At 40.1% G+C, this 23,769-nt stretch overlaps 1 protein-coding gene across 1 annotated transcript in view; it reads right to left on the bottom strand.

Annotated features, from left to right (window-relative positions):
* Positions 1–243: 243 nt before the first annotated feature.
* Positions 244–23,769, bottom strand: part of SDC1 (syndecan 1) — a 35,189-nt gene continuing 11,663 nt past the window's right edge. Inside the window, exons 2-5 of the mRNA XM_042440582.1 lie at positions 6,499–6,580; positions 4,580–5,127; positions 4,223–4,370; positions 244–2,450 (exon numbers count right to left, since the gene is read on the bottom strand). Coding sequence (XP_042296516.1) covers positions 2,284–2,450; positions 4,223–4,370; positions 4,580–5,127; positions 6,499–6,580 — 945 coding nt within the window. The 3' untranslated portion in view covers positions 244–2,283. The remainder of the gene's footprint in view (positions 2,451–4,222; positions 4,371–4,579; positions 5,128–6,498; positions 6,581–23,769) is intronic.

The following is a 23,769-nucleotide window of genomic DNA, read 5'->3' on the forward strand; positions in this document are numbered from 1 at the left end:
TCATCTCACACACACACATGAGCAGGGGAGGGTTCAGATGCCCAGGAAGATAAGCCAAGTGCTATTAAAGGACCATCTATAAAAATCAAATACAACAAAATTAACAAAGCAAGGCTCACTGTTAAAGACACAAATTTGTAACCTGGTACTTGTAGACTGTTACAAGACAACATTTTTCAAAGGGGTTGAAATTAAAAATATACATATAGTGAAAAAGGTGGTTCAGGTAACAACATGAGACAATTTATTTTGGCAGTCTGCCTTTTTATTGCAAGTGCATGGTTGTGAAATACAAAAAAAACAAAAAACCCAACTTACATTTGGAAACTAGCAGTACGTTCTTACCATTTACAGTTACACGATTCCAGTTTCAGCTTGAGCATTAAAACAAACAATTTTATCTTTAGTCTTGCCAAATAGAAGTGTTTCCTACATCTGAGGTCAATGACTATCTTTTAATACATAAAAAGGACACACCACCACTTAAAACCTCATTGTAAAAAGGCAGTTATGTATAGTTGCTTTGTACTAAATGTAGGCCAGGAGATGACAGAAAAGTTTCACATGCCGAAGAAGTATTTAAACCCATCAATGTAATGATAAAGAGCTTTCTCAGCAGAGAGATATGGAAGGCAGCAAATGCATGATTGGCAACTCACATTTATGCTCTACCTGAAAGATGTATTTCCCTCCCCAGAGAAGTCTCTGACTGTACTGTTTACTTATAGTGCACCAGTGTCAACTCACCCCACACTTTTAGAAACAGAAGGCATTTTGAAAGCCAACAAGTGTAAGTGGTCAAATAAAGTAAAGCCTAAAAGGTGGGTATGTGTGTTATTCTAAAAACAAAAAAACCTAAACAAAACCTTTACAGTACACTTGTTTAGTACATTTAACATCCATGTCATCCTGTACATTACAGAAATCATACATCTGCACTTATTATTCTACATCAGCTTCCTGTTTTTCCACAATTGCTGCTCCTCCTGCTCCTCCCCTCCACACACAGTGTACTTAAAAACACACTTAAATACTGCTTTGGAAGTGCTGACATTCATTAATTTGGTCCCACTGATATACAACCCGACAAGACCCCCACCTTACGTTTTGGTCTCACAAAAGAGATGGAAGGCACACAATTCATCATTAACTCCCTCTTCTACACAGAATAGCTTCTGAAGACATTTGATCTTCAAACTCTGTTAATGCTCGAACACACATTGGACTGAGATAAAAGCCAGCCATGTACATAACAGATGCTCATCCCTGCCCCCGCAGGCGCTGCATGCTGAGCAGATGCTCCCTGAATTCCTCCTACAAACCCCAGTCTAACAGGATTCTAGTCCCTGGGACTTGGCAGCAACAGGAGCCCTCATTACCCCTTAAGCATGCTGTGTCCTGTATCAAGCATATGCCACACCCAGCAGTATAAGCACCGTGTGGTAAAAAAAGAGGGAGGGTTTTGAGAATCCAGTGAAGTAGCCACTGTCAGGAGCACAATGCAGAAGAGGTAGATAACAAGAGGTGGCCCCAGGACTACTTGGTGGACAACAACAACACAGTGAACAGGGATAACACCATAGTCAGAAAGACTAGAAGAACTGGAGAAGTATGCATATCTCAAAACCCACCTTCCCACGTGTCATCTCCATAGTGCTTCTGGTTTTGAAGCAATGTTGTTTAAGACTTCTCCCACTGAATTCTAGGGGAACCTTGCCTAGTCAAGCCATGGGCATGGTTTGAGTCATCCAACCCTTTTGAACAGATCTTTTATAGCTTTTGGGGAGGCCCTTCCTTCTCACACCATTCTCATGTTCAGCTGCAATGCAGGGACTTAGTGTTATCATTCAAAGGGAGAAGAACAACTATTGAAAGCCAAGTTAACAGCCTTATTTAAAAAATAACATTTTTAAAGCACAACTTGTGGCTAAGTAAATGTTTGGTGGGGGGAATTGTCTTTAATATACATACACATTATACTTTGCTAATTTCTTGGCTCTTTTGTAAGACATCAAGACTATATACAATCAGTTCCTTATCTTCCCCCCAGGAGTCCTTATTCAAGACCAGTGTCCCATTTTACAGGTAATCTTTGTGCAAGAAGGCAGGTAAGGGTTTTATTAATCCAGACTGACTTTGGAAAAAATAGTAGTAGTTCCCAATGGCAAGGAGGCACAAGGCTTAAAGTCAGTCGTATGGCTTTTAGTTTTTTTCCCCCCTTTAAAATGCAGCAAGAACTCATGATGTCCAGAGACAGGAGAAAAGTATCTAAGTTCAGCTTGCTCATGCATAGAATTCTTCTTGTTTATGTGGTTTTTGATAGCCTCCATTTGACTGTTTTGGCTCATCCAGTGAATAGCTTCCTTCATCTTTTTTCTTCATTCTGTAAAGCATGAATCCAACTAGGAACCCAGCAAACAGCAAGCCTACTAGTCCACCAGCAATGACCCCTGTGGAAAAGGAAATTATTATCTTGTTATTTCTATTATGAAAATATTAAACTTAACAAGGCATTCTTTCCCTCCTACAATGAGACAACTGCTTCACCAAATATTAGAGGGGTGCTGCCAAGGAAGCTGTTTATGTGGATGAAGCCTACTACATAGATCAGGGGCTGGGATCATCTGGCCCTTTAGCTGTTCAACTATCTGTGACCACTGACCATGCTGGACGGTTCTCATGGAAGCCGGAGGCCAACAATATCTAGAAGGGCAGTTATCCCACCCTTGGCTTAGAAGAAGCACTGAACATTAGAAGAAATAACCATTCAGAGTAAATTTTTCCTTCAACTCTTAAGAATCAGTCATTCTCACATTCAATTCTTCCCACAGTTGAGGCCAGTTAAATGCACACATTTAAGCTTCTGATCAAGGGGAGCCTAAATGGGGAAGCAGAATCTGTGCAGGTCATAGCCCTCCAAAGGCCTGATAAAATCAGAAGGCGTGACTATCCTCTTGTTGACATACGTGTCACCATACCCGAGAGCATCAGGTCCTCAGTTAATATGCCAAGTGGAGCCTCTCTACCCAGTCCATCAGCTGGAACACCCGACTTAGCTCTTTCTCTTTCTTCCCCCATGTAGGAGTAGGAGGAAGAACAGAGCAAACTGAGAACTTCCTGGGAGATTGAGTTTGTAGGAAGAGAATCTCTTCACTCTCTGATTACTACCCACATTTAACATCAGCAGGGAGAGACCACTTATCATGGGAAGGTCAAGTAATGTACAAGACAACCACCAATATTATTTCTGATTATTTGTCTAAGATTAGTAGGATTCTCTTATTAGCCTTCAGGTAACTGGGCTTGCCTAGGAATTTCTACAACCCAATGGGAATCCTGCAGGAGAAAGATGAGGGGCACAAAGCCCTGCTCTACGTAAATTTCCAATGACTTTTGGCATGCAATTTAACCAAGTGGTATAACAGGGACCCTACTGACCCATATCAATGTCTGGCAGTAAGAAGCTATACTCTGGGTCCATCATTCCTGCCAATGCCACAAATGATACCCCTCTCATATGCCTTACAAAGAAGAAGGCTAACCACAAAACCCATGCTGGCCTTTTGTTCAAGTCTTTCATCGAACTACTGTGACAGAAGCATAAAGCTGCTGGTTATTTGTTTTGGGGCTTAGAATCCAAGCTCAGGATATCTACTTGTTCTAGGCATCCTTATTTTTAATGTGGTGTCAGTAGTTACTGTGTAGCAAGAGTCTCTCAAGTCTATTCTGTAAATTTATTGTAATATAGTAATCTATGGCCCAGAACAGACTGCCCCAAAAGGGTGGTCTGTCAGTGCCCAGGTTTGCTCCATGATGAAGCCGCAGCGGACAAACCACATGGCTTCCTCAAAGAGCAAAAAGAACCTGCAAAAAGCGGGTTCTTTTTGCGGTGCCATAATGATTCCAGTGCACCAATGGTGCACTCGCAACGTCATTATGGTGCTGCGACGTGCATTCGCTAGGCATCCATAGCGTCAAAATGGCGGCACCCATTTGTACAGGACACCGCCATTTTGACGTATGGAAGATGTGCTAGGGTTGTGGGGGCATCTGTAATCAACGCCCCGAGGCAACCCTAGCACATCATCAAGACGTGCCACAAGGCCGTCTGTACCGGGCCTACATTATGCAAACCAAACCAAAACAATTCTGGCAGTTCAATGATACATGGAAAGTGCACCACCACTCTGTGTGGGAAAATATAAAAGCTCCTTTTACTTACCTCCTAGAACTTCTTTCCTGTCTAATATTCCTTGTGGAGCGCCTTCAGATTTCTCATCCTTTGGTGGTATATCCATTCCTCTATTATTTACTGCAGATTCTACTTCCATTACTGAGCTTTCATCATTTCGTGGAAACACAAAATCTCCCTGTATGCAAGAACAATAGTATTGTTTATATTTCTCCTCCTTAGCTTCAGTGGACACACATTTTCACAATTATGAATTCTAATGCAGGCAGGCCTATTCTAAACTCATTCACAAATGCCATCCAGCTAAGCATTCAATATCTACATTTAAAAATATTTTAGCTTTATAGTACAGATTAATGCCCAAGTTAAAAGTGTGTTTATTCTTACCTCATCACCAGAACCATCTTCAGACTGTATAACTTCTCTTTCAGGCAGAGAAGAGATATCCTTCTGGGCAGTAGATGATGCTGTAGGAGTAGTAGTGGTATATGGAGTTGTCTCACTAGGAGGTATAATATCAGAAGCAGGTATATTTTTATCAGGGCTAGGTATGTGATGGACATCATGGTAGACCTTTGGCTCTGGTGGTTTTACTGTGCCAAAAGCTTGAGAGGTTGTAAATCTGACTGTGGAAATGTGGTGGGAGACTGTGATGCCTGTTGTTACAGTTGTGGGTCTTGTTGTCACTTGCTCAGAAAGTGAGTGCAGGCCATCATCATCAACCTCTTCTCTTGGCTTGCCTGTCACCATATCAATCACTGGGAATACAGCCATGCTTGTTGAAGATACAGGTACTGTTGTGTAGTATTCTGTAGAGCTATCTGTTCTATGAATATCAGGCTGCTTATCTTCCAAGTCAGTAGACATCAGTGATGCATTTGAGGTTTCTTGTAGTGGAACATTCCAGGCAACCACTGGATGGTCTGGCAAAGGACCTAAAAATCAAGGCTTATTTTAGCAAACGCTCAGGAAGCCCTGCAAAAGGATCTTGCATAAGACAGCTCAACTAACAGCTGCAGTAGCTTAAGGACATTCCATGAAAACTCAAAAGCTCTACGGGTGCAATGACATTTCATCCCAGCATTACAAGAATATATGTGCACATACATTGGATAGAGACTAATACAGTTTTAAAAACTATCAACATCTCTTGATCACTATTTAAAAAAAATTCTAAACAGAGAAAATCCCTATGAATCATTTTATTTTTAAAAAGTCAAACAAAGTTGCCTTTTAGTCTTAGCCATCGTTTAGGACCATAGCATAGTTACTTTTTTGGACTACATCTTCCAGAATTCTCCAGACGTCAGAAAATCTGGAAGTTGTGATCCAAGAAATTAACTTTTCCAAGTTCTGGCAAGAGGATGGTCCCAAAAATGGTTTTGGTATAAACTAAACAGATGACCTTGGACACACCATTCCCCAATTTGCAGTATTGGTTTTAGCAACCCCTTTTCTTGTAATGACTTAGAATCAATATGGCATGCTGATTACAGGACTGGATAAAAACTAAAAAGAAATCTAGGTTGAATTCAGCATTCAGCCATGAAGGACATAGGGTAACCAGCAGTCACCACCTCTCAGCCCAACATACATCATAGGATAAAAGAGCCGGGGGGAGGGGGGAGAGGGAGCCATGCACATTATCTTAGCTCCTCAGAGAAATTATAGTATATAAATGTAGTTTAAATCATGTAGAGTACTTTGCATAGAAATTGGGGTGGAGTTCTAATGGTGTATGGTGCTGTTTTTAAGTGTGTTTTCTGTGTGGTGTAGTAGTGGTTTCAATGCTGGACTGCGACCCTGGAGACCATGGCAATGGAAACCTACTGGATGAACTTGGACAAATCATAAACTCCTGTCTCACAGGAAGGTAAAGGCAACAAACCTTGCCAAGAAACCCCATGATAGTGTTGCCTTAGGTCAGGGTTGCAATAAGTCGGAAATGACCTGAAGGCACACAACAATATAGTATTTTAATGTTGTTTAATGTTTTAACTTTTTAAATTGTTTAACCACTTTTAAAGTACTTTTTATATTTATACTTTTGTTGATGACTTTTTATAGCTTTTAATATGTATTGTTTTAAATATATTGTTAGCTGCCTTGGGTTCCATTATTGAGAGACAGATGGGATACTGCTGAATAAAATAACAGCTTAAAGCCACTAGAATGAGTGTACAGCTTCTGGTATCTTCTTAACTATGCATTCTACACATAGAGTAAGAGAGAGGGAACGAGACAGTTCTAGTAGTTAACAGGGGTTTTGTTCACTGCTGAGTAAATATCAAATTAGGCATACATACCTGCACCAGAGCCAGAAAAAGTGTCATCATCATCACCTGATGAGTCCAGATCCTCAGGAGGGAGACTGGTATCCGCTGGTTGCTTTAAAATAAAAGAACAATGGAAATTTTAGGATACACTTAATTTTAATGTACAGTAAACATATTATTTCATACTTGCAAAATGTACACCATTATCGCTGAGTAGAGTACATGAGGAAGAAAGAGTTTTATATTGCCAAGGGCTATGGGTGAGGCAAGGGGGCACAATACAACTGTGTTCTGTGAAAACCAATAGCATGTGCATATCCATGGACAGCCCACCCAAAATCTGGGCCCTCCAGCTTCTAGGAGAGAAGGTGGGCTTTACTAGTAAATCAAGCCTGCTATGATATCTAGAAACCTATGAGATATACAGACCTACAAAAGGAAGACAAGACTGCTGCATAGCATAAAAAAAATAGTAACATGTGGAAGGAAATTTTAGAGGGGTTGAATTAAAAATAATTTTGCCTAAAACCCAGACACCAAGAAGACTGGGAATCATACGAGGGAGAGGCATGGGTCTGTGTACTGAAGGGCCTATTGCACATTTCAAATGAACAACCAATTTCTTTCCATAGGTTATTCCCATTTATCTGGAGTAAGGAGCTATGCAGTGGAAAAAAATTAAATGCTCTAACAAAGTCATGGGATGACTCCATGGAAAGAATTCCCATACTGCTATAGCCATTATCCCTAAATAGTACTTGAAGCTTTATGAAGTTTGAATTTGCCTACCAAAACTATTATGTGGGAAGAAATGCATTCAGTGACAGACACATATGGTGAAAGAAAAAAGTACTTATGAAGAGGATTCGAATAAAGGATCTCCTAACACCATAAATTACTCCCTAGTACTGCCTGCAAATGTTCAGGATTCTGTAGCCATGAGAGTTTCTGATAATATTAGATCAATAGCAAAATTCCCACAGTTTCATATCAGGTAGGATGGAGATGGAAACAATCTCAAAGGTTATGTTGTTCAACTCACTGGTAATGCAGTAAATTCGCTACAGAACTTGACAGATTATCCAGCCTCTACTTTAAAATGTCTAACATGGGGCTCCACAACTTTCCAGTGCTATTTGTTCCTATCTATCAAATAGCTTGTGCCATTTAAGTTCTTCCCAATGTTTAGCTTAAATTGTTTTTCCTATAATTTGAAACCACTGATTCAAGACTTTCCTTCTGAAGTAACAGAAAAACAAATGTGTTCCTTTAATCTCTGTGACAGCCTTTCAATGTTTGAACATCACGACCACATCACCTGCTAATCTTACTTTCTCCTGTCTAAAAACACATAATTATTTCAACCTTTTTTTTAAGGACTTGGTTTCTAGGACCTTTACCATTTTTGTTGCCTCTACTCATGCCAGCCTGTCCCAGGTTTGGAAAAGGCTACTTTTATGGACTGTAAATTTCAGAATTCCCAGCCAACATTTCCTTGGATTCTGGAAGTTTTTAATTCAAAAGAGTTCAAGATCAGGATACATTGCTCTATCTAAGGTTTTATACCAAAGTAGATCAGACTGAGACCATTATTTCTTATTATCTGATCAAATACGTGCTAAATAACGAGTCTTTTCACTGCCAATGAGTTGAATAAATAAATAATTACCACTAGTATTGGACACCACAGTTGAAACATACCGCCATGTACGTTCACTTAGACAAGCCGGTGACTAAGAAAGGTTTTATACAGTAGTTGCATTTTGTGACAATCTTCTGCTCGTGCTGTAAGGCTCCTTTTTTGGCCAACACTGCAGAATGGCAGGTTAGGTTTCCCTATCATGTAAGCCTCCCTCTGCATAATGCTCTTCAGAGAAACACATGCAGAAGACTCTCCTGCAGGGAGGTTGGGCTACCATCTCTCTCTCTCTCTTTTAACTGCACCTTTCCATTTTGTTTCAGCTATGTAAGCATATCACTTAATCAGCTTTCCCACCCTTAAGAAGAACAGGATGAGTAGCTTTGTTTGCTCCAGCAAGAAACCAAACTTGCCTTCCACAATTTAGTCACTAGCCACTGAAGAGAAGAATCAGAGATGAGATGAGCTAAAAGTACTAGTACAAGCACGTGCATGCTGTCTGAACAAAGCTGTTCCCAGATAAATGTAGTTGCAGTCTTGACTCCTGACACTTTCATTGATTATATCTTCCAAAATATGCTTGAATTCTTTTCAACAGGATATCCATCCATCTATTCCAAGACACATTTTCCCAGTGCAGGGATATGAATGTTTCCCAGGTGCTCTAAGAATAGTGTCTCACAAGCAATATCATCACTACTACCATGCTGCTCCCACATTTTAGTGAGAATATTGCCTTAAAATTGGCAATAAATGCTTGTTTTAAAGATGAGGGCCTGCCACCGAATTTTGGCACTGCAGTTTATAGGAGTGGCTGAAAATACAGCCTTAAAAGGTTGCATGCATCTTGTGGCCCACGTGATGCCAACCCTGTACAGGTTCTGTTCCATTCATACTGAGTACTGTACATAACCATGTGTCAGTACAGCCACCCTGACAATGCAGATTTCATTCACACTTGCACAACAACTCCTCAATCTTAGCTTAGGAAGCAACAGGTGTGCATTATCTCATGTCAGTGCTCCTACCCTACAGGATGTTCAAAGGGACTGCCAACACCATGCCAAACACTTTAGGCAAGTTATATGTGCATGCACCAACAATCCAGCTTGCATCAGAGAGAGCAGAGCAACTTGGAATCCTGCACTGGAAAACTGAGATCTCTCCATGCAGAAAGAGTTGCAAGAAGGATCTTTCCTCTAGAACCATAGTTTTAGTACTGAGGTATTTGATGGGTCTGAATACTAGTAAAAGATGTGCTGGAGCCATTTTGGATCACAGTGAATAATTAATCATTTTGCCAATCTAATGCTTATTAGTTTTAAAAAAATTAAAGAAAGAGCTTTTAAAACTACCTTATTTCAGTTATACTAACCATGCAATGGGAATTCTATTACAATCAATTTCATGTCGAATCTTGTTCTACGCAGGTGTGCATTTTGTTAAAAAAAACCCTCTCTTAATAATGGATATAGATAGCTACAGGGGAGATCTCCAAGAAGACAGTGTAGGCTTACCATCTTCTCATCAGGTAGCCAGCAGTGCTTGTTACCTTGCACCTCCAGGCAATTTGTTTTTACTTACATCTTAAAAAGAGCATACCTTAAAAGGCAGTCTTGTGGGTTCTAAGATTGTATGTTAAATGCTGATAAGTAGAAACCTGAGCCAGTAAGCTTCTGCCATCTGACAATTTGCTTTTCAAGCCTTGGACTTCTTTTATTTTAATTTTTTCCTCATGAAAACTATTCAAATGCCAGTTGTTCAAAACAAACCACAGTTAAGCTATGTAGTACTCACAAGCACATTTGTTGTTTCTGTGTGCCTTAAAATTTTTTCTGACTTATGGCAATCCTAAGGCAATCCTATGGCCAACTGCAATCTTATTTGCAACCTTATCCAATGGATAACATTTTTTAAGTTTACATATTTAACACCAATATGTACAATGCTTTAAAAATAAGTAGGTGAGTAGAAAATAATAAATATATTAACTCATAGTTAACCTCCACATGAAATCAGTGCCTCAAATATGAAATATAAATATTTGCATCCTGTGTACTAAACAGAGACATTTTATGTCTACATTATTAAAAACAACTGCTCTACTTTGTAGTGCATACGTATTAAATCATAGGTCAAAACATGTGTCTGAGGATTATACATCTAAGGATGAGGATTGTCAAAAATGAAAATATCTAAGGCAGGGTGTGAAAATTGATGGAAGTCATGGCTGTGAGGAAAACTGTATCAATAAAACTCTAGTTGTAAAATTAGTGTGGGTTGGTGGACAAATTTTCACCCAAGTTGATGAAATATATGAAGTAATAGCAATGGGATTTTTAAGTTATTTCTTCATTTAAATCAAACTTCCCTTCCCCTCCCCTTCCCAGTGCAGGGACACTTCAGACATGAGTTCAGCCTTGTAAGGGATCAGTGGTGAGGGACAGACTGGCCAAAAAGGGTGGCCTGCCAGCGGCCTAATTTCCTCCGGAGGGAAGCCACAGCCACCAAACCATGCGGCTTCCTTTCAGAGGAAAAAGAACCTGGAAAAACCAGATTCTTTTTGAGCCGCAGGGGTGGCATAACAAGTGCGCCACTGGTGCACTCATTACATAAGCACGGCACTTATGTAACATGGAGGCGCCCATGTACATAGGGCACTGCCATTGTTACGCTGCCCGCATGTACTAGAGTTAGGAACCATGCAGTGTCAAGTACGCAACCCTTATTTTACTGCATTAACTTCATTCATATGTTATACAGAACACTAGTCTTTGGCACATTCATGATTTAAAAAAAAAACACATACCACCTCAGGCTTGTTGGATCAAAATTACAAATACAACTTTTGCTGCAAAGAGAACTACACCTTGCTGTAGTCTATGCCTCCTAAGCACATGCATCTTAGTTTCTGCCATCTCAGAAGTAAGAAAAAAACAAAATGGAAATAACCATTTTTTCAAGCAAAAGAAGATGAATTGACTGGACAGAAAGAGCCACTTACAGACTTTTGGACTAGTCTGGCAGCATGATTGTTTATAAACTGGAATCCTGTTGGGCAGCAATGAAAGCATAGCCTAGAGTTACACATTTGTAGCTGTTTCATATTAATGATCCCTCCATAGTCCCTAGCTGGACCATGAAAAATCTCCAATCTGACCATCCCACCTCCCCTCATCCAATCTGCCAAACTGCAGATTGCTCATGGGGAGGGGTGGGACTGTCAGTTAACTAACAATATCTCTCATAAACACCCTCCCTTGAGATCAGTACCCCCCCCCATGACCACATCAGCTGTTTCCTGGTAAGTACAGACTGGGAGGATCAGGAATGGGATTCACTGCATAGCAGTGTAACTATGGTGTTTATGCATGTGTAAATCCCCAATAGGATTCTGTCCACAAAGTTTAACTTAATTGTTGAAAATACTGCATTTTTCAATAGGGTACTATCACTATACAGTGGTACCCCGGGTTACGAAATTAATTCGTTCCGCGGTTAATTTCGTAACCCGAAATACCTTCGTAAGCCGAATTCCCATAGGCGCTAATGGAAAAATAGCTCTCTGCTGCCCTCCGGTGGCGGAAAATAGCGCCGCGGTTTTTTCGTAACCCGAAGAAACCTTCGTAAGCCGAAGCAATAAATCCCTATGGGATTTTTTCGTATCCCGAAAAATTCGTAACCCGGCGCATTCGTATCCCGGGGTACCACTGTATTCTAAAATCCATATTCAGGTAAACCATCTGAATATCCAAAATGTTCTCATGTTGTCTTGAGATGGTACAGAAGAAAAGGCTGGCAGCCTGTCAGACTAAGCTAACCTGGTTACAACCTAATGGCCCTGGGCTTGTTCAGGAAAGGTTATAAAGCAAAGGCTATAAAATGTATTTCTCGCTATTTTGAAAATACAAAATCACTCTTTGAAAACTCAAAGCTGTCTCATACCAATGCAGAATTCACAGGATTGTGGGCATAGTTAGTCCAACTTAAACAAGAAGCCTACCGGTATCTTTGAAAAATACTAGTAATAAAAGACTTTTATTAGATTCAGTTTCTCAAATATTACCTTAGTTTCTGGGCCTTATCCTTCATTTTTACCTTATTTGACTTCAGAAAACTGAAGATCAGCGCAAACCAGCAATCCCCATTAGGTACAGAAATGTATCTTGGATATTAGTTTTGTATGTATAGAATATAGTGTTGTACCATGGAACAGCAATTGTTGTTGTTCTTGAAATCTATAGACTGTCCTATATGTAAATCTTCAAACTACATCATTCCTAGCATTTTGAGCAAGAGAAATCTTGTCTTAACAAGTATTTCACTCTTAAGTGAAATAATTCATTCATACATACATAAAAGTATGTTCCAATAGACAAAATATTTCACTAGCTTTTCCCTCCTACTGCTCCAATGTTTCCAGTGGAAAAAATAAAAATTCATCCTTAAAAGGAAAAAGTCAGAATCGGTCCCTCCATTTTCCCTACTGAAAAATAAACACCAGCTGTTGAAGTTGGTATGATTACACAGACAGAAAAGGCCATTTCAGATATCAGTCTCTAAAATACCAAATGATATTTGTTGTGTTAGACAATCCCTGTTCTTCCAAAGAGTGTATGAAAGCATTCTGAAAGTTTCGGGGAAGAAACAAAATAGGACACGCATGTTACTTATGCATTCCCTCCCCCTTGGCTAAGTTAGTCTGTGGAGACACAAGCATTTTATTTCCATCCCCACTTCAAATTAGATGTACTATAGGAAATAAAGCAGAAGACACATATTCCCTTCCTTGCAAGTTCCCGGGGGAACCAAAACAACAATATGATGGGCATTAAACAAAGTTACCAATAAATGCTCCACAGCATTTACAGCAAAGTAGCAAGTCCTAAATATTTTACAGATACGGAAGAAACTGCTAGCCTAAATATCCTAGGCAAGCTATTAAGTCAAGAACTAAGATGACAGCAAATGCCAGATGTTTAGCTTTAATGTATACCTACATCTTAGGAAGTGAATACTCTCTCTGAAGAAGAATGGCTACTGCAGTTAACACACAGCTAGCTCTAATGCAATAAAACAAAAGAAACCATTTCTGGCAGCTCCATAGGGGTATGGAGGAGTAAAGACAAGAGTGGTGTTTGAAATATCTAAATCCTAACTGCAACAACAGTAGATCCATTGAATCAACTTATGAATAGTAAAAACCACATGTCTACTCCAGCAGGGACTAACAACTGGATTTAGTCCTAAATGCTGATGCCAGTAGGGTGTGTATGGGAATTTGGGTACTAGTTCAGGTAACAAAGTATCTTGCCGGCACATCTAAATAATCACTGCTAGATTATCAAAAACATCTTTTGCAGAGTATAATCCTGTTGAGACATTTACACAGATACACCAAAATCCTACTACTACAACCTGTGTTTTCCATGTTCTAGTTTCAGTAGAGCACCTCCACAACTATATCCACACACACCTTTTTTCTGTAAGGGAAGCAACAATGGGCAGGGTTACCACACTCTTCTCATCGAGTGTGAAGTACTGCTTGTCAACTGTATGGGTCTCAAGTGTTCTAGGCATTTACCAGTGAGTTCAGCTATTGCCAAGCTACTGGATTTGTCATAAATAGTCTGTATATAAATCACTATACCACCCTGAATGCACCTGGTCTTGTCTGATTTCAAAAGCTTTGCATGGTTAGTACTTGGGAGACCACCAGGGAACAGTAGGGATCTCCAAATAGCACTCATAAAGAGCGAATTACTGGCAGTCACAGCCTACAATACTGGGCTAGATAAACATATTGTCTGATTCCGTTTTAATGGCAGCTTCCTATATTCCTAATTTTAGCTACTGTTTTAAAAAATTATGAACAGAAAGAAGAGATGGAAAATATGTATACCTTGTGACATGGACTTGAATTATGCTGAGAGTTTTCTATTTTAGTTACATCCACCAGGTCCACAAGTTTCTCACTGGCTATCAAATTACCTCTGTAAAATGTGTCCAGCCCAACACCATCATTTTGCTTAGTGCTCTTTGCTGGAAACTAAGGCTGCATCTGCACTGCCGGATTAATGCAGTTTGACACTGCTTTACCTGCCATAGCATGATGCTATGGAATTCTGGGATTTGTAATTTGTTGTGGCCCAAGAACTTTGAGACACAGGAGGCTAAATATTTCCCCAAATACAAATCCCAGAATTCCACAGCATTAAAGCTATGGCAGTTAAAACAGTATCAAACTCCATTAATCTGGCAGTGCGCATGCCACCTTAGTCTTGAATTTGCCCCAGGCTAAAAACTGTATTCTTATTTTGATTTTTCAGTTGTTGTCCCATCAACTCAAGCCCTATATGCAGAAACGGAAACTATTCTGGAACTTCCAACATTCAGTTAGACTATAATGACAGTCATGTCCAATGTTGGTAAGCCACAAACCATATTAAATGGAAAGGATTTCTTTCAAACTAGTTTTCAACAACTGCTGCTACCATGTTTCTGCATGCTAGGTAAAGCTCATGTCACTTGACATTCATTTTGTTTTGTTTTTTTAAGCACTTCTTTGCCACAAAGCCAATTTCAAACTTTTGTTATGCAAGTTTTCACTTCTAGCTCTGCTCTTAATAACCTGGATCCATTCTGGAAAAAATTTGCAGCATTCCTGCTATTAATTCCCCTGACTAGCTCATGAAGCTTTTCATACAACAAAAAGGTGCCACTGATGTCTCCTTTGAAACCTTTATAGAAATGGCTCATAATTTTCAGGAATTCTTTTTGTGAAAGCCATTTTGCATGACCTGAGCCATCAAAGCTCTGATGGGACATGCTCTTTTATCAATAGATTTGGCACTGCAGCTTCTATTAAACATATAGGTTGACTGTTTGGGAGTTTCCTTCTTGCACATATTACTTCATTTCGTGAAATAGATTGATAAGCCTCATCAGGACATGCAATATTCTCCAAACACCTAGGTCAGTGATGGTGAACCTTTTACAGACCGAGTGCCCAAACTGCAACCCAGACCCCACTTATTTATTGCAAAGTGCCACGTCCCTCTGGCTTTCTAGTAAGAAACTCTGACAAACTCTGTGCTTGGGAGACAGCATGTGTGCCCACAGAGAGGGCTCTGAGTGCCACCTCTGGCACGCGTGCCAGAGGTTCGCCATCACTGACCTAGGTGATGGAGAAAATGTGCACTTCTAGTCATAGCAATGTACAATGCCCACATTACTAAGAGGTTTTTGAGTAGTTTATGTTGTGCAAGACTGAATAAGGCTTCCACCTCATACGTATAACCATGTTGTTGTTTTAAGATCATGTATAACAGGAAGGTCAATCAACATGCTTTCTTCTTCCTTCCAGTCAATTTTTGTTGTTTCTTTTAGTGTGTTTTTCTCCCTTCAGAAACAAGTGGTTTATGTTTGACCCATAAATAATTATAGTCATTTCACAAGTGATAAAGAATGCATATCTTCTTGAACCATCTGAAAAGCTGTGGAAAATCTTTGGCAGTATTCATTACCCTCCTTCCCCTCCACCTGGCCCTATTGAATGAGCTTTTTCAGAAGTTCATCAAAAGAGATAACTTTTGGCACTGTTTTAATTGTTTCATTAAAATGTCAGAGAAGTATGCTACCAAGGCAAAAACTACAGGGCTCACGGCTTTTATTTTTCCAGGATTAATCTATCTGGCTATTTGAGCACATTCGCTTGAATAACTAATTAATGTTATTCCAAAAGTTAATCACATCTTCAATACCAGTTACAAACCCCATAGACACTCTCCCTGCCCTAACCTACTCTTTGATTAAAAAGGTAGTCTTACTGGTTTGTGTAGCAGGCAGACCTTTGCTCTTTTCATATCCTGAATGGGTTTCACTGATTCTCCTCTTCCTTTTTTGTTGATTGCAATTGGTTTTGAACCAAAACATATTACACTAGTCTATTCACCGGATTTAATTTTCTGGTCTTTCTGTTGTAATGATCCTTATAACATATAATTTCACATCTCTAAAATAGCTCAAAAGTTGTGTAGCACATTTGCAGTAGCCTTTGTATTTGTCTTCAGCAACTGATGAAAGCCCTGGAACAAAAGGCCAAAACACATTGCAGAAATAATCCAGTCTTAAACCACTTTAACTTCCACGACTCAATGCTAGGGAATTCTGGGAACTTTAGTTTTGTGAGGCATTTAGCCTTCCCTGTCAGAGAGCTCTGGTGCCACAATCGACTATAATTCCCAGGGTTCCCTAGCACTCAGCCAGGGCAGTTAAAGCAGTCTCAAACTGGATTATTTCTGCAGTGTGTTTTCGCCCAAAGTCAGCATAAAGTTTGAGATCCAGGCATTCCACATTAAGAAATCTTTCTTACAGCCATCTTCAAAATGTAAATCCAGCCTTCCACAGAACTGCCTGCCTATAACTAAGTTATGGCAGAATTATTTGCCTGCGAAGCAGGAAACTTCCGTGGCTGATATTTCTAAGGGTTGTTCCAGAGTGTATAATTAGCAGAACAGCAGCAAGGAAAGAGGTGGAGAGTGTATGTTTGCAGACCATTGCTATAATTTAGCAGAAGCAGACAAATTCTATTTGCAAGCTTTTCTTTGGCAGAAAGAAAAAGCTTTTTCTCTGAAATCAAACAGTAGCACAAATGGATTGCAAGCTTTTCATTTACCTTGGCAATAGCAGGAATAAAAACCTCCATCTCCGATTCATCATTCCATTTGCATGGCTCACTACATGGAACTGTTGGTGCCTTTGGGAGGGTTGGTGGTAGGAAATTTTCAGTTATTTCATAATTTAAATCTTATGTGTGAGGAAAGTGTAACACTGTGTTGTATTTGAATGGATATTTCACAGCTTATCAACTGTAGGTGTCTTTTGCTGCAGTCAACAGGTTTATTCAATCAGGTTTGCACTAATTTGGAGTGCCACCTGAATCTGCTTATAGTTCTTTCACTTGTTCCTTTCTTATAGCATGACTGTTAATGGCAGACTGAACTCCAGTGCAAAGCCTGAAATTCATTATAATGGTTGGCTACCAAGCTCACTCAACTACAGTTTGCAGTCCCCTGCCAAAATATTAACATCAACAAATTAACTGAAACTGATTCAGCTTGTTTCAACTCACAAACTACTGAGCTGAAAGAAGCCACTAAAGTTTTTCCACAATACAATACAATATAAAACCGTCTCAAGGTTCAATTTATTCTATTTTATTGTACTATGGGGTGTAGTGTGACAAGACACTTGTGCTCTACTGCTTCTGAACTGCAAATGCAACAAGAGATGCATGTCCTCTTGCAGAGGCAAGAGTGTATCTTAAATCACAATTTACCCTGACATTTGACAAATTCCCCTGACTTTCCCAAAGGTATAAGCAGGACCTATGAGAGCCAGCATAGTGTAGTGGTTTGAGTGTTAGACTACCACTATGGAGACCAGGGTTCAAATCCCCACTCAGCCATGGAAACCCACTGGGTGCCCTTTGGCAAATCACAGTCTCTCAGCCTTAGTGGAATGCAGTGGTTAGGTCTCCTCTAAAAGCATCTTGCCAAGAAAACCCTAAGAAAGTATCATCACTTAAGCCAAAGTTGACGCAAAGATACCTAAAGACAACAATATTTCTATAACATCTCTATAGCTGTTACACTAAGGCACTGTCATCATCAGGTGTCAGGAACTGCAGCATTAGCCTGAAATATACTATATACTTTGGCAAATCACATGAATTTTCTTAGCTAAAGACCAAATACACTGAAGCACTTTTGGTGGCTATCTACATAAGATCACTTTTCAGTGAACTAGGCTTAGAAGATGAGACCCAGCATGGTGTAACAGTTTCAGCATTGGACTATAATTCTGGATACAAGGGTTTGATTCCCATTCAGCCATGAAACTGACTGGGTGAACCTTGGGAAAGCCATATTCTCTCATCCTCAGGGGAAGACATTGGTAAACCTCCTCTGAACAAATCTTATGAAGAAAACCCTATAATAGGGATTCCATAAGTTGGAAACATCCTAAAGGCACACAAAACACATGCAGGCTTATAAAAACAGGAGGTGTTTTATCCTTTTCATTTAAGTTTTTTTTCCCAATGTGCAACTATGCCATTACTAGAACCCACTAGTCATAGAATGGGGAATGTAGTGGTGGGCAGATGTTATGGGACTATAACTATCATTATTCCTCACCGTTAACTAGATTCATGGGGGTTCCAGGCTATCAACATCTGTAGGGGGTATTTGGGAGTGTTTGTGTGTGTATTTCCCCCAATAATTTGCCTCTCTCTTAGACTGTTTGGATAAATCTCCTCTAGACTTGCCTCCCACGCCTAAAATATTTATGCATGTGTCTGATCAGACAGCAGAATGTCCTTGAGAGAGAAGTGCAAGGTAGATTTTCCATGCTGACTCACTGCTTGAGGCACTGCTACGTCTCCCTCTCAGACACAGCAAGGCAAGCCTCAACACTTGATACTGGGATGGCTATTTTGTAGACAACCAAGGAGATGGATTATATTGTCCAGACAACATCCACCTCTCATGGTCAAGGCTTTGCCATGACTTTTAAGTCTTTTCAGACATCGAAAAGCTTGCTGAGACAGGCTTTAATTCTTGTAGGTCAGGGATGGAGATAATGATCCTGAAAGTAAAGCTGCCCGTTTGTTCTATCTGGCTGAGTGGTGGTCTTAAGCATACAGATCAAAAATATAAGCCTGTCTCAGCAAGGTTTTCTACTTACAGAAATGAGTAAAGCACATTTTTTTAAAAAAAGTTTTGTGTGAACATTCAGTATTGTTCTGAACAGTTCCTTAAAGTGACAGAATTAATGTTGTGATTCCACCTCAACACCCAAGGAGTGTTGCTGACAGTAAGGGCTGTTCGACAGTGGAACACACTTCCTTGGATGGAAGTGGAGTCTCCTTCTTTGGAGATCTTTAAAAAGAAGCTGAATCGCCATCTGTCGGGGATGCTTTGATTGAGAGTTCCTGCATGGCAGAGGTTGGACTGGATGGCCCTTGCAGTCTTTTCCAACTCTACAATTCTATGTTTCAATGAATACAGACCATTGAAGAACTCTAACGTCTGTGTATTTGGGGCACCAGGCACAGCTATGTTTTGACACTCCACTCTCAAACAAGTGGGGAGTGGGTGGGAAAATCAGGTTGGTTTAGACTTTGTAGAAACAACTCAACAAACTCTTCTGTGTACAAGCCACAAGGACAAGAAACATTTTATGGAAACTGCTGTGGCCCATTTCCTGGAGCTATGTATGGGCAACTGAGATCACAATTGCAAATAAATAAATAAAATAGTTACATCTATGGAAATGAAAAACCAAGTTATGTTTTGCTGAATAGTTGCAAACAAGGGTATCTTCCATAAAGGCATTTGTGCAGTTCACTAACAAATATCTGAAAGCACTCCACTTCCCAGGATTTGTAGAATCACTTTTGAAACATTTTATTCCTGTATAGAGTTTGGTCTAACACGTACATCTGTATGTACAAGCTGCTTGTTTGAAGTGAAAAGGTAATACTTGGCTCTCCCGATGTGGCAGGACTGCAACTCCTACCTTTTCTAGCCATTGGCTTTGTTGGCTATGGCTGCTGGGGACTGTATTCCAACTACATCTGGAGGGCCACATGACTCCCATCCCTGCTGAGGAGGCTAGAGGGGGTAGACCTAACAGCCTTGAGTCACTATATTGGGAGAAAGGTGGGATATATGAAAATAAAAGAGTACCAAAAGAGAACACATTGCAACAACCTTTGCAAAGAGGTTTTGCTCACAGAAGTCTCAACTACCCTACATGGCCTCATCTATTGACAGCATTTATATCTGGCCCCAAGAGGTAGGAGAAAAGATATAGCATTTGTAAATCTTTCTGACCTAGTCACCTGGATGCAATTATTACCCTGAACAAATGAGTATGGCTATCTACAAGCCTGTCTTACAAGTAAAGCCTGTCAGCTCCATAACAGTGATCATTCAGAAATCTTCTCTTATGTAATTCACTCCACTTTGTATGCAGACCAAGCCTCAGATTACTTCTGCCCTTAGAAACAAAGCTTTGTAGGTGTTACTGAATCTGGTGGCAAAAAGCAGAGCCCACCATTATACTTTTACCAGCAGCCTTTGGGCCTCCCACATCTAGAAATGAGAAAGAGCTTTCTCCTCCTTCATTCTTGTCAGCTTCAAATGTTTAATTCTTAAAATGTTTAAGTCTGTCACCTCCTCCCCATTTTGCATTTGCCACACAAATTCCATGCCGTTCAGGACTAAACCAACTCTATGGCTCATAAGAAATGGATTAGTAATCTTCATACAATTATCCTCGCTGACCTGAGGATAGAAGCAGATGGTTAACACAAACCCAATTATATTAACAGGATGACAGAACAGGAATTGGAGCACAGTTTGACAGACTTAGGGAAAGTGCTACACGACTATTTAATACTCTTCATTAACATTATTTAAGAAAACTCTTTCACCTTTCTGGAACGTTAGCCAGTATTATTCCTATGTTACAGAGGACAAAGCAAAAGGATAAGAGTATATAGTTTGGGAAGGAGCAATTACCCATAATGCGCATAGGGCATATCCATTTTGTATCAAGTCTCTGGCAAACAGAATTGACAACTGATCAGAGAGCTTTCTTCCCCTCCCAAGAAATACACAGATGTCCTTTCCACCAGCCGTCTCACATGCCTACCAACATGCCTACGCGTTACACTGAATTGAGGATTATCTTTCAGCTTTGCAAGGTTTGCTGAACTGTGAAGGTTATCTATTGATGCCACTGAACTGACATTGAACAACTGAATAAGCTCTTCATCTCAGCAAAGACACTGGCATGTGGACCAAGATCTTTCCAGTGATGGTTTCAATAAGTTACCCTCAAGGTTTTAATTATTGAAAGACGGCTAAATGGGAGAACTTTAGCTCCTTTCCCCTTGAGAGCTTTACCTGGCACCACATGAAAGCTTTTCTTTGCCCAGGAATTTTATGTATATATTACTTTTTAAATGGAATTCCTGTATTTGAGTTTTATTTCCTCTATTGCATTTTTTTTGTGTTTGCTTAATTTTTGTTGTTCTTTCTGAATTGTTATGTAAGATGCCAAAAAAAAATGCAAGCTCCTGAACATGTATATACTAAGTGCAGCATTGTGAAATGTGAGCTGCTGGTAAAGAATGGCAGTGGGGAGAAAAAGAAGCAATCTCCTCCCTTCAGAGAGACCAGATTGTCAGAGTAGAAGGCTTGGCTTGTCCTAGTCTTTCCTGATGTGCTCAACTGGTGTATGCTGGGAGTTTGGCAAAATTGACTTCCCACACCATCTAAGGTGGCACATCCCAGAATAAGCCAGATCCTGCTAATTGTACAATATTTTGTGTGAAGCTGTACCCCATATGGCTGCAACCATTTCCCAATCCAAACATGACACAACATGGTATCTTAAATTAGGATCTCCTACACTTATGTTTGCTTGTTTGTTTTTAAGAACAGCCCCGTAATTCCCTTGCCCCTATTGGAATTAGTGGAGTGTGATGTTTAAGAGATCCCAAGATTGTCCTGATCACAAACAGGACAATGAATCCATTTGTAACATCAGAACTTGGACTGATATCAGCATTATTCCCCCAACAAACAAATAATTATCACATTTAATGAATCCACATTGTATGCCACCTGCTCATACCTCAGTTTATCAGATTTTTCTGACATATTTATAGATTCTGGATACAGAACAATAGTTATTTGTGTAGCAAAACAAACCTAAAGACCCACTTCTTATTGCAACAGAAAAGGGATAGTGCTCAGTTATGCTTGCTGCCTATCAACAGTGTAAAGGTTCCTTACACATGTCAGTAAGCTTTCTTAAGGTAAAACTGCAGTTTATGAGGTTCACATCCCAGTTCTGTTGAAACAGTCATGTTTGAACCATTGATTTCAATGGTATTAGGTATACCTAAATGTGCATAGCGTTAGCAACAGGAAATCAGAAGGTTTTTTGGGTTTTTTTGTAGCTCTGGTGTGTAGTTTCCAGAGAAATGCTATGCCATACAATTTCATCCAGCAACATGAAAATGGAAGAACCAGAATTCTCCCCCTCTCAAATAACTCTCCCTCTCTCAAAGGATTTCATAACACATTCTGACAGCAATGGTTCAGGGGACCTGAATAATGAGGCATCTTGCCAGGTGTGCTACTTGGTTAGTCAGGGAGCTTTAACCTCAGGTTAGCACTGGCAACAGACACAGCTCAAAGGCACTGTGGGTACTGTATGCCCACTATATTTGCCTTCACAAGCATGTCATGCTGCATGTGTTTCATCCTAAGGGGACAGGACCAGCAAGAAAATGTTCAGGGAATACACTGCGCCTAAATGTTTTACAAGTAAGAACACTTACCAGTCTGCAAATAATTAGCCACTCTCTGCAGCAGGGTAATTTTCAAGTGCTAATTGTTCAGTGCAAATAATGCCACAAGTTGTTCCAAAACGGGGGAGCGCATGCGAGCGCACGGAACGGGATGGGGCTAGGAATACATCTTACTGCACAACGGAATGCCCCCATGCATTCCAATTGGGTCCTACATCTGTTCCAGATGGTGCGATTTCTGAGAACCGTTCCAAAGCGTTCTCAGAAATCGCGCCCTCTGGAACTGATGTAGGACACGACTGGAACACCCAGCAGCAGTGGCGGCGTTCCCTTATGCAGCAAGATGCATTCCTAGCCCCATCCCATTCCGTGCATGCCCCCGTTTTGGAATGCAACGGGCCCATTTCAGGGCCCGTACAACATTTTTCCTAGATTCTTTCAGGGTTCCTACAGCTCCAGCAGTGACAGGTTCCTAGTACTTCTCATTCAGTATCACCGTAAAAACACCCCCTTTTGTCTAAGAATTGTGGCATGCAGGCATAAAGATTTGTTCTTTTTTGGATCTGATCTGATACTAATTTCCTACTCAATCCCCACTAGCCAAGAAGAAGGGATTGAGTCTGAAATCTTGCAACTACAAGATTCTTCCTTCAGATCCCATGGTCTTTTTGCCTCATCTTAGAAAATGTCTAAGTGGACAGATCTATGACTATTCCAACCATGAAAAAAATGCTTAGGATTCCATGAAATGTCTTGTTCCTGAAACTTTTTAGCTTCTTTTTCACCTTCTGTAATATGCTGATCAGGCCCACAGTAGAATATCAGGTGTAGTTAATCTCAGAATTACCTTACTGTGGCAGGCAGCATTGCAATAGGATTAGGCTTATCAACGGCTAGACGATATCATCAGTTGGCTACCAGGTCTAGATATAATTTGTGGACCCATTTGGTTAACTGTTTAAAGTGAAGAATGTTACTGGTTAGCAAACAAAAATCACCCCATTGTGTTGTATTCATCACAGAGAAGGGATCTTTCAGATCCTTCAACAATATTTGTATATGCTCTGTGATTAAATTAAAAGACTATGGAATGAATGATAGAAGGTGCAAGTGTGTATCTTTGCCTGCCTGCCTCTGCAGAAAAGTTATTATATTGTTTCTGTCAGTCAGCAGATCCAACCCCGAGCAATCAAGGGGAGAGGGATGGCACCACCACCACTACAGCACTCTAAGGCGTCATATTTTCATTTATGACACAGTACAATTTGGT

This window comes from Sceloporus undulatus, chromosome 1 (assembly GCF_019175285.1).
Source record: "Sceloporus undulatus isolate JIND9_A2432 ecotype Alabama chromosome 1, SceUnd_v1.1, whole genome shotgun sequence".
In the NCBI taxonomy this organism is placed as follows: Eukaryota; Metazoa; Chordata; class Lepidosauria; order Squamata; family Phrynosomatidae; genus Sceloporus; species Sceloporus undulatus.